General features: G+C 41.3%; 2 protein-coding genes across 7 annotated transcripts in view; one reads left to right on the forward strand and one right to left on the reverse strand.

The window, feature by feature from the left end:
• The window catches only part of LOC138023249 (sushi, von Willebrand factor type A, EGF and pentraxin domain-containing protein 1-like), a 39,633-nt gene extending 32,239 nt beyond the window's left edge, over positions 1 to 7,394 (forward strand). For 3 of the 5 annotated variants that reach the window (XM_068870279.1, XM_068870271.1, XM_068870283.1), the window contains 4 exons: positions 4,072 to 4,251; positions 4,572 to 4,751; positions 5,247 to 5,423; positions 6,342 to 7,394. In XM_068870279.1, coding sequence (XP_068726380.1) covers positions 4,072 to 4,251; positions 4,572 to 4,751; positions 5,247 to 5,423; positions 6,342 to 6,529 — 725 coding nt within the window. In that variant the 3' untranslated portion in view covers positions 6,530 to 7,394. Of the gene's footprint in view, positions 1 to 4,071; positions 4,252 to 4,571; positions 4,752 to 5,246; positions 5,424 to 6,341 lie in introns of those variants that run through there. The other 2 variants (XM_068870275.1, XR_011126699.1) reach the window with 2 other exon arrangements.
• A 378-nt stretch (positions 7,395 to 7,772) lies between these two features.
• Positions 7,773 to 17,500, reverse strand: part of LOC138023298 (heparan-alpha-glucosaminide N-acetyltransferase-like) — a 39,753-nt gene continuing 30,025 nt past the window's right edge. For both annotated transcript variants that reach the window (XM_068870320.1, XM_068870314.1), the window contains exons 13-20: positions 17,367 to 17,479; positions 16,527 to 16,654; positions 15,677 to 15,806; positions 13,297 to 13,383; positions 12,308 to 12,382; positions 10,398 to 10,465; positions 8,906 to 9,018; positions 7,773 to 8,399 (exon numbers count right to left, since the gene is read on the reverse strand). In XM_068870320.1, the coding sequence (XP_068726421.1) occupies positions 8,215 to 8,399; positions 8,906 to 9,018; positions 10,398 to 10,465; positions 12,308 to 12,382; positions 13,297 to 13,383; positions 15,677 to 15,806; positions 16,527 to 16,654; positions 17,367 to 17,479 (899 nt within the window). In that variant the 3' untranslated portion in view covers positions 7,773 to 8,214. The remainder of the gene's footprint in view (positions 8,400 to 8,905; positions 9,019 to 10,397; positions 10,466 to 12,307; positions 12,383 to 13,296; positions 13,384 to 15,676; positions 15,807 to 16,526; positions 16,655 to 17,366; positions 17,480 to 17,500) is intronic.

The raw sequence follows: 17,500 nt of genomic DNA on the forward strand, positions 1-17,500 counted from the left end.
AAATTTATCACCTTAAGCTGACCGAAAACTCTTCTGTTTTTCAGTATTCTTGTAAAATGTAAAAGCCCGCCCGGAATTCACATATACGATTAACAACTGCAAATAGTTTATGCATCTTAACTCGGCTGATGAAGTCAGACAGAGAGACAAGGGTAAAATGGAGTTATTGCCGATAGGCTTACCGTTTAGAAGTCAGGTAGCCTGCTCGCAGGCGGTAGATGTTGTTGCCGCGAAACACGTATCAGACGCCATATTGAAAGAACGTGGGGTAGCTAGGTATGGGCCGGGTGACCAAAACGACGGAGTGTGGGGCGGGAAGGAGAGGGCGATTCCCCCGTCTCCCAGATCTTCCGACTTCCATCCGTCCAATATGGTGACCGAAATACAAATTACCTCCTGCAAGCAAGCTAGAAGTTCAAATTTCCACAGAGTGGGATTCATAGAATTTTCAGGATGTATCTTTTACGATCCGTTTGAAGTCACTGGTACTAGACTGTGGAGCGCTTGCTCTGCCGATGCGAATATTATTTCCGGAAGACTGCTTAAAAAATATTTCACATCCTGTAGAGCAATACAGTTCAAGCCCCGCCAATTTCCCTCCTCGACTTGGTCTTGTATTAGGCTAGCCAGTGGGCAAATAACTTCCGATAGCCTTTTGAGTTTTATTGCAGCAAGGAACAATTGAAAGATATTACTTTTTTTCATAACCAGTCGGCATCACGGCGAACACGTCGCTCACTTCAAGTATCTTCAAGTATGTTCGAGAAGGCAATTTACTGCTTTTTTCTGTTTTTTCCTTAGCTGCATTGGCATGCAAGGTTATACAATAGAGCTCGTGAAAAGCTTCCATATCAGTTGCCTCAAACGCCGCCGCAGCTTAATTCAATATCCCCTTGTTATCGTAGGAATATAGGCGGCTTGTCATCCCATGTCACTTTTGACCAATCAGAATACTGCGTTCGTGGACGAACGGAGAGAACTCAAAAAGGAGTGGCTTTCAAGCAGGCTTTTTTTCCCTCCACTACTACCTCTAGCTACTACCACTACTACCACTACTTCTGCTAATGCTATGATTAATACCTTGGGGTATTTGCAAATGATACTATAAAAGAGGTTGTATGTGCTCAACCCTATCACTCTACTGGAGGCCGCAAAAGGAAAGAGTTTTGGCATTTTGTCTGATCAACCCGACTTACTCGATGGCCGACGCGGATCATGTTCCTCACGCTGTAGCGGAGGAGGTTATAAACTAAACCCTCCATCAGAGGCGGCAGTTCAACCAGCAGCTGAGGTACAACTGGCGGTTGAAATTCAACCAGATGTGCTGGCGAATGACGTACGGTATCGTACGATTTCTTTCTCACGCTGATTGGACTCTTCAGGTCCTTGGTTTTTTGGTCAATTTTCTTGCTGCTAATGCCTGTGAGGTTTGCCTGTGAGACAAGGTTTTAGTTCTTTTTAGTGCCTGTGAGGCTCCCCGGCGTGGCGAATTTATGTGTTTATACTTTCTGCGTGGTTTGCATGTTTAGCTTGCCCCTGTGGCGGAATTTTTAACTCATCTGCCTGTGGGGCTTGCTCGTGTGGTGAATTGTACTGGTATTGCCTGAGTGGCGAACTGTTTTGCTCTGTTGATGCCGCCGTGGTTTGCTTGTGGGGCTTGCCTGTGTGGCGAATTTCCTTTCTCTTTGTTAATGCCTGCGAGGCTAATTTGCGTGTTTGAATTTTTTGTATTGATATATTCCAGTGTGGCTCGTCAAGGTGGCGGAGTTTCATTTTAATAATTAATGCCTGTGTGGTTTGACTGTGTGGCGGTTATTGATCTTATAATTTGCCTGCGTGGTGAATTCGGAAGTGTACTGATTATACGGGTTAGGTTTGTGGAGTGAGTTCTCTTTGCGTTAATGTGCATTTATAATGCCTATGGGGTTTTGCCTTTGGTAAGGTTTTTGGGATTTGAAGTCCCATGAGGTTTTTTTCTGCGGTTTTAAAAATGACACTTGGATTATTTGTGCTCTTAATCAGGGTGCGTGACTCCTGTTGGTTTACCGTTTATCTAAGTAGCGACCAGACGTTCTGCTCTTAGGCGTGCTGAAGTCGCTCCTTCTTGGTTGGGAACCCCGGTACCACTAGTTTTCTTTGTTTTTTATTTGTCTTATCAATCGATTGGACTAGGTGACATCCCTATTTAACCACCCCACCCCCTTCCTTTTTAATTTAGATGATGGGTCGTAAGCGAAGGACAATGGTCTCCAATGATGGGTTTCCGGAGCAAGCAAGTAACTGGGTAGTGTTTCAGAATCAGATTAAAGGAAACAAGCCGAGGCACTGTACAACTTGGGTGGATGTAGACGGGGTTCTCGACCAGTGAAGGAGGGGGGGGGGGGGGGGGAATGATGGAGGCGGTTGATTGGAGGGATGTGCTCTCGTTGGGCGTGTCTCATGAGTTAGAAGCTTTGAAATTGAGAGATCCCGATCGTTTCTTCTTTGATGGCTTCCACCAGAACGTTAGGACTTGGGATAATGTTCTTGAGGGCTATCCCCTAGTGGAACGTATTGGCAGGTGGTTTCGAAATAAAGTGCACATTCTCGATTTTGGGCGTCTATAAGCGAGTCAAATATTCTTCAGATTTGCCGCCACCAAAACAGTTACCAAACCATGCGTCGCGCAGGAGGTTCTCCGATTTTATATCTCAGGAAGTTATTGTTCGTGTTTTATTTATTGCGTTAAGTAAGCATTGGGAAGAGTAGATCGTGTTTAGGTTATGGACTTGGGAGAAATAAACACTTGGTGATGTCTGAAAGATGAGAATGGAGGTAGGCTTGGGGATGGCCAGAGCAGTTCTCCATACCTTATTACCATATCATTAATAACAATACCCAGGGTAGAATATTACACTATTCTCGGTTTTCACATGACATCACGACTGCCATGTTTGTGCCCCTAAACAAAGAAAGGGCGGCCATGCTTGTGTCCCAACTCAATCCTCCGGGAATTGAACTGTACAATTGTGCAAATGTTTTCTTTTGTTTTCGTTAAAAAACATGGTTGTTGACCACGTGAGTGAAAACCAACATTTCTCATTCGCACGCCGAATTAGTTAATAGCATAACTCCGTGCTCCCTTGGCAGCTATTCTATTGGCCCTAGAAGACTCCAGGGAAATTCTGAAGAGATTTAAAACGCTGTTGCATGCAAATTTCTCTCTTCTCTTCTCGTCTACGATATGGAGGTATATCTATGACAAACTTCAGTGATCAGTATTTGAAATAAAATCGTCCAAATCATGATTGCATCAATCCAAAGCTGAATGGCAACAAGCCGATTCTGCAAATGGCCACCACGGAAAGAGGCATAACGCAAAGAGGCATAACACAAATAGCCATAACGCAAACAGCCATAACGCAAATAGCCACAACCTAAAGAGGAATAACGCAAAAAGGTATAACGCAAAAAAGGCATAACGCAGCAAAGCATAACGCAAATATTCATAACGCAAAAGGCAGAACGTAAAATAGCCATAACGCAAAGGCCCTTTGAGGAAGGGCTGGCTGTGTACTCGGTAAATAATTTCAGCTCTAAAAAAACGTCAATTGATTGTTCAAGGGAAAGAACATATAACCGCTATCGAACTTTTTCTTCCAGTTTAAGTTATGCCTCTGCGTTATGCCTTATTGCGTCATGCCTTTTTTGCGTGATGCCTACTTGCGTTACGACTGTTTGCGTTATGGCTATTTGCGTTATTACTGTTTGCATTATGGCTGTTTGCGTTATGCCTTTTTCCGTGATGGCCATTGTTGCCATTCAGCTTTGGATTGATGCATTCATGATTTGGACGATTTTATTTCAAAATATTGATCATTGAATATTGTCATAGATAAACGTCCATACCACGGACTCAACAGTGCCTGCAAATTTCTCCACTCTCCTCCCCTTCAGCGGCGCTGGCCATTTCCTCTTTCATTTCAACCTACGCCTCATGCAAAATTCTTTCGCCTATAACTTATCCTTCATGAGGCGTAGGGAAGCTTATTAGGCGAATGTGAATTAATTACTACTACGTGTTCCTCGTAGTTAAATCGTGTGGGTATCCAGGGACACCGAAATATGGGCAACGGGCTGGTTACCTGTTCACGTACAACAGCACCGTCGAGTACTCTTGTGATCAAGGCTACACACTGGTTGGATCCAGGAGGCGTGTCTGTCAGGCTAATCAGACATGGACTGGAACGACTCCGCAGTGCACATATGCATGTAAGCTTTTTGAGTTCATAGCACCTTCTTGCTGCATAATTTTACAGGTTTATTACAAAGCATAAACGTATGCAAATGATATCACTGCTGTCATGATTGTGTCCCTAAACATAGAAACATTCAGTGTCCTGAATTTTAATTCAAAAGAAGAAACCTCGATATTTTTTGGGCAAACCATTTGGTTTCGATTGAAAACATGACTCGTATCCCCTGAGTGAATAGGCTTTGCAATTGTGAGATATTTTAATGTCGTCTCTTACAATATTATCTTAGTGGGAAGAAATTGTTCCTATACTCTTATTCTCTCTTGCACTTCGCAGCGATTAACTGTGGTGCATTACCTACTCCGGAAAATGGACTTAAGAAATCAGAGACGTCCACTTTCCTCAATGGTATAGTGACATTCGGGTGCAGGGGGCAGAAATACAACCTTATAGGATCATCTCGAAGGACATGTCTGCAAAGTGGCCAGTGGAGTGGAGAGCAGCCAATCTGCAGATGTATGTGAGCTGAGAACTAATATGTAGAATACCCAACTGATTGAAGGCGGCGTAGTCAATTTCTTACGGTAGTGGATATGAACTCCTCGGATCCTAGATCTATGTTCCTTTCCAGACATGCACTCGTCAAATTTCGTCTGTGGTAGCCTCAAATTCATATCCTCGGTTACACTAGTACTAGCTTTGAAACAGTCATCCTGTTTTATCGAATTCAATCCAGTCCTTGGAATTGATCAAACAACAAGCTTTGACCCTAGCTTCTGCACTTCGATTGGCTTGGTGCTCCATGAATACTTAATGAATGAGATGTACGAAGGTACACTCAAAATTTAATAACTACCATTGAATTTAAGAGGAGTTTTTACTGTTTATTCTTTTTTCAATGAAATCATTTTGAAAATTTATTATTGCAAACACGAGTAGCTGGCTTTTTGTCATCAACCATACTTGTGATGTTGTATCTTATAACTGGTGGATTGTTATCTTTTAATGCAGTAATCGAATGTGGTGACCCAGGAATTCCTCAACATGCTGACAGGATCCTCCCTGAAGACTTCTCCTATCTTACCTCTGTGCAATTCAAATGTCATGACAGTTACAAACTAGAGGGTGTTTCAAAAATCTTCTGTAAGCGAGATGGAAACTGGAGCAGACCAATACCACGATGTTTAGGTAAGACTGAGTAACCGGCCTATTTGAAAATATTCAAATAAACACTTTTTATTGTATCGGCTAAATGTTGGATCAAACGTTTTGCTCCAGGTATTTCCATAGCAGTTCAACGCGAGTGCTGCATTATAATGCAAATGCAACACACAAAGAACCTTAAGAGTTCTGAATAGACCTTTTTGCAGATACGGCGGCCATTTTGATTTCTATTGTTTCAAATAGCAGGGGACAAATACATATTAATTTGCCCCCTGAGCATCCCATAATGTCTTTCGAACCAATAGAAATCAAAATGGCTGCCGCATCTGCAAAAAGGTCTATTGGGTACAACATTGAGTTAGCCAATTTGGTCTATTGTTTATGATGTTCCCACAAAACTTGGTTAAAAAATAGACACTTCTCTAACGCTGATGGGAACAAGCCAGATACCAGATTTTTACTCTTCGGTAATGGACTCACGGTTTCAGCTAAAATTAAATACTAGGTAAATTTCCCCATTAAAAAAATTACAGCGTAGGAAATCAACTTTAATAATGGCGTCGGAACAACCGTGAAAATTCCCCATCCCAAAATCCAGCCCCTCCCTGCGCCAATCATGTTAGTTCTAGAAATTCTCACAACCTCAAAGCCAATACCAGGTGCAAAGGAATTCCGTCACTTAAAACCCGTATAAACTCATCAAAGGGTTAGGCGATTTTTAACCTTGATCTGCCTCTTGGTTTGAGAGCAATAAACCTAATACAGGCGTTTCTGTATAGACCTTTGTCACCCGGCAGCCATGCTGGTCAAAGACAATAGAGTTGGTACCCCGAGCCTCTAGTTGATGAGTTTGGAAGCGAGTTCAGGGGGCGCAAAATAAAAGGTTTCAGTCCCTCGGGAATCAAAATGGTCGCCATGTGTCAAACAAAATTTGTCTTGCAGCGCCTTGTTCTAACCCTGGCACGCCGAAAAACGGTGGAATGACTGGAAGTGACTTCACACATGGTAAAACCGTCAAGTTCTTTTGCAAAAGAAAGTATCGAATGGTTGGCCTACAACAATTGACGTGCAACAACGGGACATGGCAGGGTGCGAAACCGAGATGTCGGCGCAAGAGAATCCCTCGTTGATGTATCTTTCCATCTTACACGAATCGATGAGGAAAAAAGACGCCCTACCATTTTTGTACGGTGGCCATTTCCGGTGAACAATTTTCAAGTGGAGTTCAACCACTTTGGGCGGAGCTTCTCAAGTCGTCCTGAACTTTAGTTTTGGTCCACACAGAAATGCTTAGCTCTAACTTTTAATGGGAATATCATGATCAACAGGTCATCAAGAAAGGATACAGTGAGACTTAAGAGGCACTTGAGGGGCCACACTATGAAGCTGGAGCCTTTTAAGACTTAACTTTGATTCAAATTGTACTGCTCATCTTTTACACTCATTTTTCTTAAATTCCGTATTTGAGACTTACTTGGGCATGGTAAACGTAATATCTCAAAGAATATTTGGAATAATCAAACAAAATTTTGACACAATGTTAAGTATGAATAGAGCTATGCAATGAACTAAAACAATAAGGTTTTGAGCAATCTGTTATGATTTATGCTATTTTTTGTCCAAGGACTTCGTGCGCAATTTTTTCACTTTTTTGAGAGAGTGTTAATCTCAATCATTTCATAGTAAGTTGATAATCCTAGTTCATTGCACAGCTCTGGACATCAGTTACCAGTGTGCCAAATCTCAGTTATCCACTATGAAGCATACTGGAGATATTGTGTTTACTAGTTACCCCATAATTTGATTTGCGGAAATGGGTGTGGTTCTTTGAGGGGGTGTGGTTTATCAGGAATGTACGGTATTTGTTAAGAAGTTGTTGGAAATTATTCTTTGAATGCTATCCAGTGCTATTGACTTTAAAAACAGGCCATAGTTAAAGGTAGACTGATTAAAAAATGTTAACAAAATTTGCCATTTTTGGACCAACGAGCCACCTTAAGAGTGTTTCGATTGCAGTTTTACTTGTTTTCACCGAGTTTTTCTCGAACGCGAGCGACAATCCTATCATAGGTTGGCCATGGCACAGAATGGGAAGGAGCTGGGTCTCTACACGCACTAGAATAGGCCATTTGCGAGTTCAAGTCTGCCTCCTCTTCAAAGCGAGGCTAAGAGCGAAGTTTCTGTGATGGTAATTAGTTTTACTTTACATATTAATGAAAACTAATTTTTATAAACTTCGCACTTCGACTCGCTTTGAAGAGGAGGCAGACATGAACTCGGAAATGGCCTATTTAAACGACATGCCTGACACTTTTTTTCTGGAAGTGCTAATTGATACAAGGGACGGTAGAGTGATCTCAAAGAAACCAGATGCTGAGTTCTGTTTCTTTTAATACTCTTTAATTGCAACTAAAATTGTCTTCATTGTTGTATCGGAGTATTCTCCAAATCTAGTATAGAAATTAAAGTTTCCCTTTAAAAAAGCCTAAATAAATCCCTTAAATTTGGATTTATAATTTACAGGCTGGTTTCATCATTTAAAAAAAAAAAACGAAATTCAACCAAGGACTTTTCAACAGCTTTTAAAAGTTCAAGACACTCGTAAAACTAAGAGAAGACTTGGGATCGATCTCGAGGAAGTTTTTGGGAAGGTCCTTCAAAACTTAATATTCATAAAAACTTCCGCACGTCGACTGACTGGATCTACACCTTCAAAAAATTTAAATGGATTTAAAACGTGAACGAACCATGCCTAACACCAGTCAAAAATTCATTCTTTTGCTTGACCCATTACTTTCACTCTTTCATACGATAACTATATCTTGACGAAAAACTGGATATGATATAAGTAATAAGATATTATAATCCAGAGTGTTGTCCCTACTAAGTTCATCGCCAAGAGTTCGCCGTGTTGTACTTGGCTCTTCACAACCTTCCAGCTGAACGGGAAATGGTTGTTCAGAATTTCACTTCCAACGTAAACTACAATGGAGTTCATTCCTGACAAGGAAATATATCACTAAATCAATGAAATGATCAAACCGTTAAAAGAGGTAAACTAGTAGACAGGAAGTAATGTCATTCAGTATTAGTATAGACAGTTGCAGTAGTGCACATAGCCGGCAGTTCAGATACTCGACTTTGATAATGTGAAGTAAAAACTCAAAGGAAATTCAACATGCTTAATTCTTATTAATTCTAACTGGAAGGAGCAACCTGTTGGCTATTGAAAATTAATGATATAGATTTGAATTGGGAACCAACGAAGACACATCCTAACAGTTGTCAGCGCAGCAAAACCTCCAGCAAATGAACCCGGCGCCTTTACCGCTTGACCACGCCCCTTGCATGGAAGGGATGTTAACCTTTCCAAGAACCTTGCCTGATTTTCACGCATGTTTCCCCTCCCTACTTGGGACTCCACAGTTTCACGTTTCGTCGGCTCAATCGTGGTATGTATGTACATGGTAAAAAACGCCTCTAGATGTTGAGTCACGAACACTTGCCTGGAAAAATAAACGGTGCTCCGCTCCACCATCCAAGCACGTCCACAAGAAGGTAACATAATGTAAGCAACACAAATGCCATACCACCAGTGGCAAAAATGAATGATACGGACCTGAAAAAAAATAACCAATGGTTGAAAAGTGTACCGAATGGGATAACCAGGCTAATAAGCGTCAATCAAGGCATGTAGGAGTTCACGCTAAGGCAAAGGCAAAGTCAATGAAAAGAGAAGTGAATGAAAAGTTATATCACTCCAACTTGTCTGTTTTGTGAAACGCTGGTGAAGTACCTTAACTCTAGACTGTTACGACCGTATGCAGTAAACAGAGCCTGAACGCTTTCGTTACGAATGCTCTCGTTGTCGTCAAAACTTTAAGTATAGGAAATCGTATCACGGAGCGCGAGTGCATTCCGTGACTTACTGTCACGAGAGATGTTTTGAAAGTTTTCAAAATTGCGCGAGCCGTAGGCGTGTTCAATTTGAGAACTTTCAAAACATCACGAGTGGGCATAAATCACGAAATGCACTCCCAAGTTCACACGACTTTTTATTTGTTATATACTAAAGAAAATTACTCAATTGCTGTGTTTCCATAGCAACTTCCATATTGCACTCTATGACCTATTTATGCATTCGTCATTGAGCAATCAGAAGCGCGATATACTGCTGAGTATATAATAAATTGGGTTCTTTAGGACGAAGAAATGTGCTCAAATGCACGGCGGAAGTGCATCTTTTCCTCCCGTTATTCTCATCTTGAGTTAGGTCTCTAAACTGGGCGATGTCACGGGCGCTTTGCTACCGCTTCTTTGCCAAAACTGCAAGAATTCAGCGAATCGAGAAAATGATACCAAGTCCAGTTTTCTGCAAGGAGCCTCCACTGTAGATCCTTCCCCGTTTTTTTTTTCAAAATCAAAACCACTAAAGAACAATTCCCCTTTCATTCCCAGTGCCCCAGAACGGTAGCGAAGATATAATGAAACAATCTGTAGAGTCCTTTTTGGCGTTTCTTCACTGATATGCATCTCACGCTGAGGACAAAATTGTATAACACGAGCATTGCAATATTGCGTATGGACTAAAGAGGGGCGACTGAGCTACGATACAGCGTCAATACTACATCAATCGATCATGACCGATCATGAGGAGAGTTCGTCGGTCCGTCTGATGGTCGTTCTTGATCAATAATTAGTCGAACAATCAGTCACCAAAAAGCTGTCTGGAAAATCAAAGTCGATCGTTAAAAAAATCATTTTTTAACAAATATAGTTGCTAGTAGAGGGATCAAGCTCGGCGTTACTTTGTCAAAAATGGTAAACGGCAAACTGACGGTTACAATCTTGCCTCATGATAACTGTCATTAACAGACAAGGTGCTGACCTGATATCAAAGGAGTTGCACTTAGTTTGGGCAAACAGCACTGAGTGCGAGGTGTGCTGTATTCCGTTAACATGAAACTTAATCATCACCATGCTAACCACATAACTTACCACAGATTCTTGTTTAAAGGAATAACACCCTCGTTGCTTGTTCCAGTTAGCGCCAATGTTATGCAGCCCTTGGAAGACAAAGAAAAAAAACCCCTTCAGTTTTTACATAAACCTTCAAGGTGAATTGTGAAAGCAATAGCTAACGTCTCTTGACAAATAACAAGTTACTATTTAACAACTATTCACTGAAGTGGAGGTGACTAGTGGTGGATATCCACCACTAGCCACCGACACTGAGGTGAATAGTTGTTGTAGTATATACTCAAACAGTGAGATAATATAGCACAAAAAGATGATTTTAACTCACTTATTCCTGCAAACAACTACTGCTTCCGGCCTGTTGCAACTTTGTTACTGAGCACATGTTTCACCTTCTGCACAATCACTTTGACATCTACTATCCCTGTACCTGATCAATTGTACGATCCTGTCCCTGTCATCCCTAGTTTTAAGTGTCTTTTAAATTTAACCGTGTTTTAATTATTATTTGTATCTTAATTTATTTTTTTTTTAGTATATCATGGGCGGTGCCTCGCATGGGTCCTCGCGTCCCGCTCGCCCCTTCCCTTTTGACCTTATCACTTCATATCACTTTGCATACATATTTCATTTCTTTTCGGTTATTTATCTTGTTGTATGTAACATGTGTAATGGTCAATAAAGTTGTTAAAAAAGTAAAATAAATAAAAAAGATTACAACATTTCCGGGCGCAAATTCCGTGCGAATTGCGCGGAGGTGAATAGCAAAGGATATCCGACGTTTGAGAAGCCAATCAGCGCGCGAGTTCAACGCTATAGTCTGGTTTACACTGTGACATAAGCATAAGTAAAAGCTGTGTAAACCGGGAGTGACATAAGCATAAGCATGAGCATAAGAAAAAGGAATCGTTTCCATTTTCTTATGTTTATGATTATGCTTATGTCACGTGTATAACTGTGTAAACCGGGGGAAACATAAACATAAGCATAAGACCGAGGTACTGTTTTTTTTACAAGAAACTTGCTGGGGCGGTTCGCAATTATCCCTGCCTTTGCGACAAATCTCCAGAAATAAAATTCTCAGTCCGCTGGTTGCAGTTCCCGAGTCTCCTTGTTCTTTCCTCTTTCGGAAAATATCCCTTAGAAAATACCCAACAGGACCTCTTCAGTCTGTTTTCTCGTTCTCTTTCTTGTCGCCGTCGTCTCCTTCTATAAAGCAGAAGGAGTAATAGTAGAAGGAGAATTTCTTCTTCGTCCGTCATTTTGGAAACGTTGCTCGTCCCATTCTTGAGCGAGTTTTTTTTTTTTCCGGAGCAAACTGCGCTTGCGTATGTCACTCCTTATGCAACATGTGTGAACTTCGTTATGCTTATGTCGCAGTGTAAACCAGGCTTATCCACTGTTTTAGTATATACTAATGAAGCGATAGAGGACGTTTTCCTTGTTTCCATGGCCTCATCTAAACACGAGGGGGAGTTGAGAGAATTTGAGACAGTTATGCAAACCCGAGACGCAGTCGATTGGTCTTGGTGTTGATAAACGACCATGATATTTCTACACCAATCACTAAGCGTAGCAATTACAATCGCGTAATTACTTTCGACAGTCAGTTGAAAAATGGTCTATACAGCAAAGCCTGGAATTATCCAAATCACTACTTTAATGAAGGAGAACGAGTACTAAAGCTCACGACCACAGAGACATAGCATGAGCTTGGTAGTTTTCATTAAGAAGTACTGATTTTTCTTTCTCTTCGGCTGGTTGTCTAACCACGCTAACTTAACTCATTTTTTTGAATCAATCTTTGAACATGTCTCATTTGCAAATCTTCCTGTGATCAAGTATTACGCATCACTCCACTACAGATAAAATAATGGTTTTTCCACCCTTCAATCTAACATTTCCCCTCCTCCGGTACCCATTGAACTCACCAGTAGTAATGACCAAATGATCCAACGTTTCGTTCTGGCAATGTGGTTTGGAAACGTAAAAAGTGTGTACCCAGCCTGTCAATAAATAAACAGCCGTAAAAAGACGATGTTATTTGACCTAAACTATTCTTCCAAACGATTTGAAGATGCCCTTTAAACTGATATCCATGCAATAGTGGAGAAAAGTACAGACTGAAAGGGGACATGCAGTTTCTCGTTTGTGGTGACACGTGTTCCCGTGGGTTTTGACCGTTGCCCGCAAAGAAAAGCGATTTCTTGCATTGATTACAATTGAGAATTACAAAGGGTACTTCAAACAGAACAAGAGGGTAGCTCATAGCTCATAGCTCATAGACAGTTCATGATCACAACAAGCCCAATCATGTAGCAGTGACTACAAGCACACCTGGCCAAAGTTTGCCGTCCTCTTCAATAACTTGATATGTAGTTTCTCCTACGCCTAACCTGCGACCGGGCGTACTTTTCTTTAGACAGGACGCGAAAAGGTAATTTGATCAGCTGTTAACCGATTTTACTAGAAGTATGATATGCAATTCTGTAACCAAGTGGAGCCAGGCTCCAAGAGCTCTATTGTTTTTCGACCAATCAGAGTAAAGTCCAGATTCTGGACTACGGGCAGACGACTCGTTAAGAATTTGTATCAGGCGTACCTTTTCGCGCCCTGCCTAAAGAAACGTACACCTGATCGCAGGTTATCCTGCACCCGAAAACCCATAGTAACAGTCTCCAATTAGAGACCTTGCTGGCTGATTGACACAGCTTCTCCCGCGGTTATCAAGTTCACGCATTAAATCGAGAGTCTTAATACTTTGTTGTTTTACCAAATCTTTGGCTGCATATGATCCAATTACTGAAGTATAAACTTGAGACACCTTCATGGCTACCGTTTTAGTGTTTAAGGACACTTATTTGACTACTCTACACAATGTTAACGTTCTTCACTTAATCGCAAAGACAACGAAACAAACCTGTACTCCTAGGAACACCAAAAACGACGATGACAGTGTGCCCAATGCACCCTCAGGGTCATACGGAACCTTCGTTTTATAAGTTTTCTGCAAAAATGAAAGAAACAAGGTATGCAATGTTATTGAATGTAATATCCAACGATAAGGTTCATAACACTGACCACTGGCCATCGAGGTGTCCCAAACTAAAACATAGGTACGCATTGCGAACGTGTGGTATTGCAGTAACTTGACACACTGCTTTATTCCATTACTGTCAACTGAGCTGCGTTTTGTTTTCCAGGAGATTCAAGTTGTCTAGGCGTAATATGTAGGTCTAATAGTACACAATACTGTTTTGGTATCGTAAATCATTATAGTGCTATGGTAGATGTCTTAGGTAAACAGCACACCAGAAGACATGTAGTTACTAGTAAAATACTAAACGAAGACCTATAGAAAATAGAAGGGAATCAAGGCAGACATGAACTTTGCTTCAACTTCTTTTTCACAGCAAGGTTAAGCGTGTACTCTGCGCGTCTGACAGGTTTCCGCGACAAACGTTCACTTAAATTATTCCCTGTCCGGCGGGGTTAGTATCTGGATGGGAGACCTCAAAATATACGACTTGCCGTCAGAAACATATCAACGAAAACTCTATTTTAACGCTCAAAAATGCGAACTTAAGCCTGGTTTACACTGCGACATACGCATACGAAGTTCACACACATTGCACTAGCATTAGAGAAGTGACATAGGAAAGCGCAGTTAGCTCCAGATAAAATTCGCTGGAGAATGGGACGAGCAACGTTTCCCAAATGACGGACGACGAAGAAATTCTCCTCCTACTATTACTCCTTTTGCTTCGTAGAAGAAGATGACGGGGACAAGAGATAGAACGAGAAAACAGACTTGAGAGGTCCTGTTGGGTAAGGGATATTATCTGAAAGAGGAAAGAACAAGGAGACTCGGGAACTGCAACCAGCGGACCGAGAATTATATTTCTCAGTGGCGATTTGTCGCAAAGGCAGGGATTATTAGAAACCGCCTCAGCAGATTACTCGTAAAAAAAAAAACCCATTACAGCCGGACACCATCTTAGGCACTATTAACTTGAACATTCGTTGGCATCAAAAACAGCAGACACCTCGGTCTCATGCTTATGTTTATGTTGCACCCGGTTTACACAGTTATAAACGTGACATAAGTATAAACATAAACATAAGAAAATGGACACGAGTTCTTTTTCTTATGCATATGCATATGCATATGCTTATGCTTATGCTTATGTCACTCCCGGTTTACACAGCTTTTGCTTATACTTACCTTTGTTTATACTTATGCTCATACTTATGTCGCAATGTAAACCAGGCTCAAGCAACATACCGATTTATGTAGCCTGCTTTATGCTAAACAAATATTGATACAAAAGTAAAAAATATTGATACACAGTTTCTAGGACGAGCAAAAGGGAGTTTTTAGAAAGTGTCGATCGAGAATAAAAAGAATTGCCATCACCAACAAAATTTGCGACATGAAAAGAAGTAAATTTCGTGCCACGAATATAAAAAGTTACCATCAGCGAAAAACACTTTGGGAGATTTTTGCTGCGTTCAATTTTTCTGTTGTACTTTTGGCTGCACAAATAAATCGCAAAATCGAAAGTAACAGCGATTTCAGCGGCCGCCTGTGATCAAATTACCTTGCGTGTTCCCACTAGCTCAAGAAACAAAATGACGGCAAGACACCGGGTTTTCCTTTTCGTTAGTTAGTTTTCTTTTTCTTTCAACAAGAAATGTGCGAATTCAACATAAATATCACAATCGTCTACATGTACCTCTCGAAGTTGACCATTGTTTCTGCAAAGTCAAAAGTTCATTCTCCTAGACGAAGTTATTAATCACTAGGTAATTTTCCATCGTTTTCGAAATAGAAGCTGCTTTGTTATTCATCAACGTCATAAATTCTTGCCGATTCGGGGACTCTTTCTTGAAATTCAAGCACGCTTTCAACAGACCTGTTTCTTTTCGTGATTTATGCACGCGCTGCGGGCCTATTTGCCACCACTTACACTCACTCACTCTTACAATCCGGTGACATAGTGTGTAGTGCACTTATAAAGTGAAAGTGCACTACCACAAAAAGCAAACATTAGACTTCTCGCAACAAGCTGTAAACTTCCTTTCAAGCCTCGCCATACACCGTACAGAATTTAAGAAAAAGTAGCCGTCGACGAAGCCCACCATTTGGGTGAGAACTGGGAGATTTCAGCCGAGGGAGGCGAAGTGAGCTCGCTCACGTGTTAAAACCGAATGAAGGACATAACCGCAGACTTAACACAGGGAAAAATTAAGAGCTTTCAAAACAACATAAACAACAATCAACGTGTTAGTATATATACCATGCAAGTTGGACTCTGGTAAATGTGCTTCGGGCCAAACACGAGATGCCTGTCAATGTAGCCAGCGATTCCTCCCGTACAGTTGATGTACGACTCATTGTCGGCGAGACCTCCTGGACCAATGTAACCTCTGCAAGAAACACTCTACGTTTTAGAATCACCGAGACTTTGCAATTAATGGAAATCGATGCCTTTCTGTCAAGGAAATGCACGCTACACTACACGGAATATATCGGGGAGCAGAGTTGCACAGTGGGGAAAGCACTGGCATTCCAAGTTTGTGGCCAGGGATCGCGGGTTGAGTTTGTTGGTTATGTACTCTTCCGAAAGGGTTTCCTTCAGGCTCTCCGGTTTTCCGGAGGCTCCGATGGCTCGGTCAACAAAGTCAGCCAATGAAGACAAACTCCATCAAGCTACAAAGAGACATCCATATTCGCATCATTATCGGTAACGTTATCGTTAACATTTCGATTATCAAATACACAACTAAATGTAAAAACATAGAAATCTTGGTGCAGTTCAAAGACCTACACAGAAATATCGTTACTAATATCGGAAACAAAACTATTCCAAATCAGAAATGTTAGATGGGATCTTTTGGTTCTGTTTCAGGGCACACGAAAGAATAAGTTGTCCGTAATGAACAATTTCCAAGAGAACAATCACAAGTCATTCACTGATCAAAGGTACTTTGAAAAAAAAAACAAAATTTCTGTGACAAGAAGACATAATTTCTTGATCGATCAGCTATAGTATGCAACATTAATCACGGTTGTCCGGTTTCCCTCTAACAAGATCCAGCTCAAAACTTAAGATGGAATTAGGAACCAAAAAATGCTTCAACACTCACCGAGGACAGCCAGGCGCTTCAAGAGCAAATGTGACAATGATGTAGATCGCTAATATGCTTAACATGAAGAGCCACTGTCCCCACAGTGCAACGACGTCTCTCAAAGGATTCCACCATGCCCCTACAGGCTGTTGAGGATGAAACACTCTGTATCACAAGTGGAAGGACTAACAGCCAATAGACCTTTTTGCAGATACAGCAGCCATTTTGATTTCTATTGTTTCGAAAGACATTATGGGATGCTCAGGGGGCAAATTAATATGTATTTGCCCCCTGGGCAACCCATAATAGGTATTTGAAACAATAGAAAGCAAAATGGCCGCTGTATCTGCTTAAAGGTCTATTGGTTTGCACAGTTCTTCTCTAATTTGCGTAGCAGGCGCTTTCGTGGGGTTTTGAGCTCTCAAAATCTTAAAAGTGCACGGAATTGGTTAAGGTTATCGGGCTCCTCACCAAAAAATTACCCTAGTATTTCACGGAACATGGCCGTTTTCTCACGATTGGACTGGAGTCAGCATGAAATAGACGCTAACGCAAGGGAATCTTTTGGGAAGTGAATTATCATCTCCGCCATCACGAGGATTCCATGCTAGTAAGCTGTCTTACTGCGACAATTCAAAACTGGATTTCAGCTGTATTTCAATCAAGTTCTAAACTGGACAAAATATGTTTATCAGCTATAAAAATCGTCTTGGCAATAGCCCACAAAAAAAAAAGCCCACTCATTCCAACAATACGTAACAAAGTGGGCCCCTTATAGAACTCGACCTTGCCGTTAACAAACCCACCACTGCTCCTGGACAACATTAACAACTGGACACGTTAACAAGAAGAATTTACCAAGACGGAATCTGTTCCAGGATTGATAACCAACTGCAACATCGCCACGATGAAGTAACAGGCAGCAAACCTTTGTAGGACGCCTGGAACTCGGTACTTTGCCAAGGCATTATCTAATGCAATAGAAAAGAGAG

The sequence above is a fragment of the Montipora capricornis genome, chromosome 2 (genome assembly GCF_036669925.1).
Source record: "Montipora capricornis isolate CH-2021 chromosome 2, ASM3666992v2, whole genome shotgun sequence".
Taxonomy (NCBI): Eukaryota; Metazoa; Cnidaria; class Anthozoa; order Scleractinia; family Acroporidae; genus Montipora; species Montipora capricornis.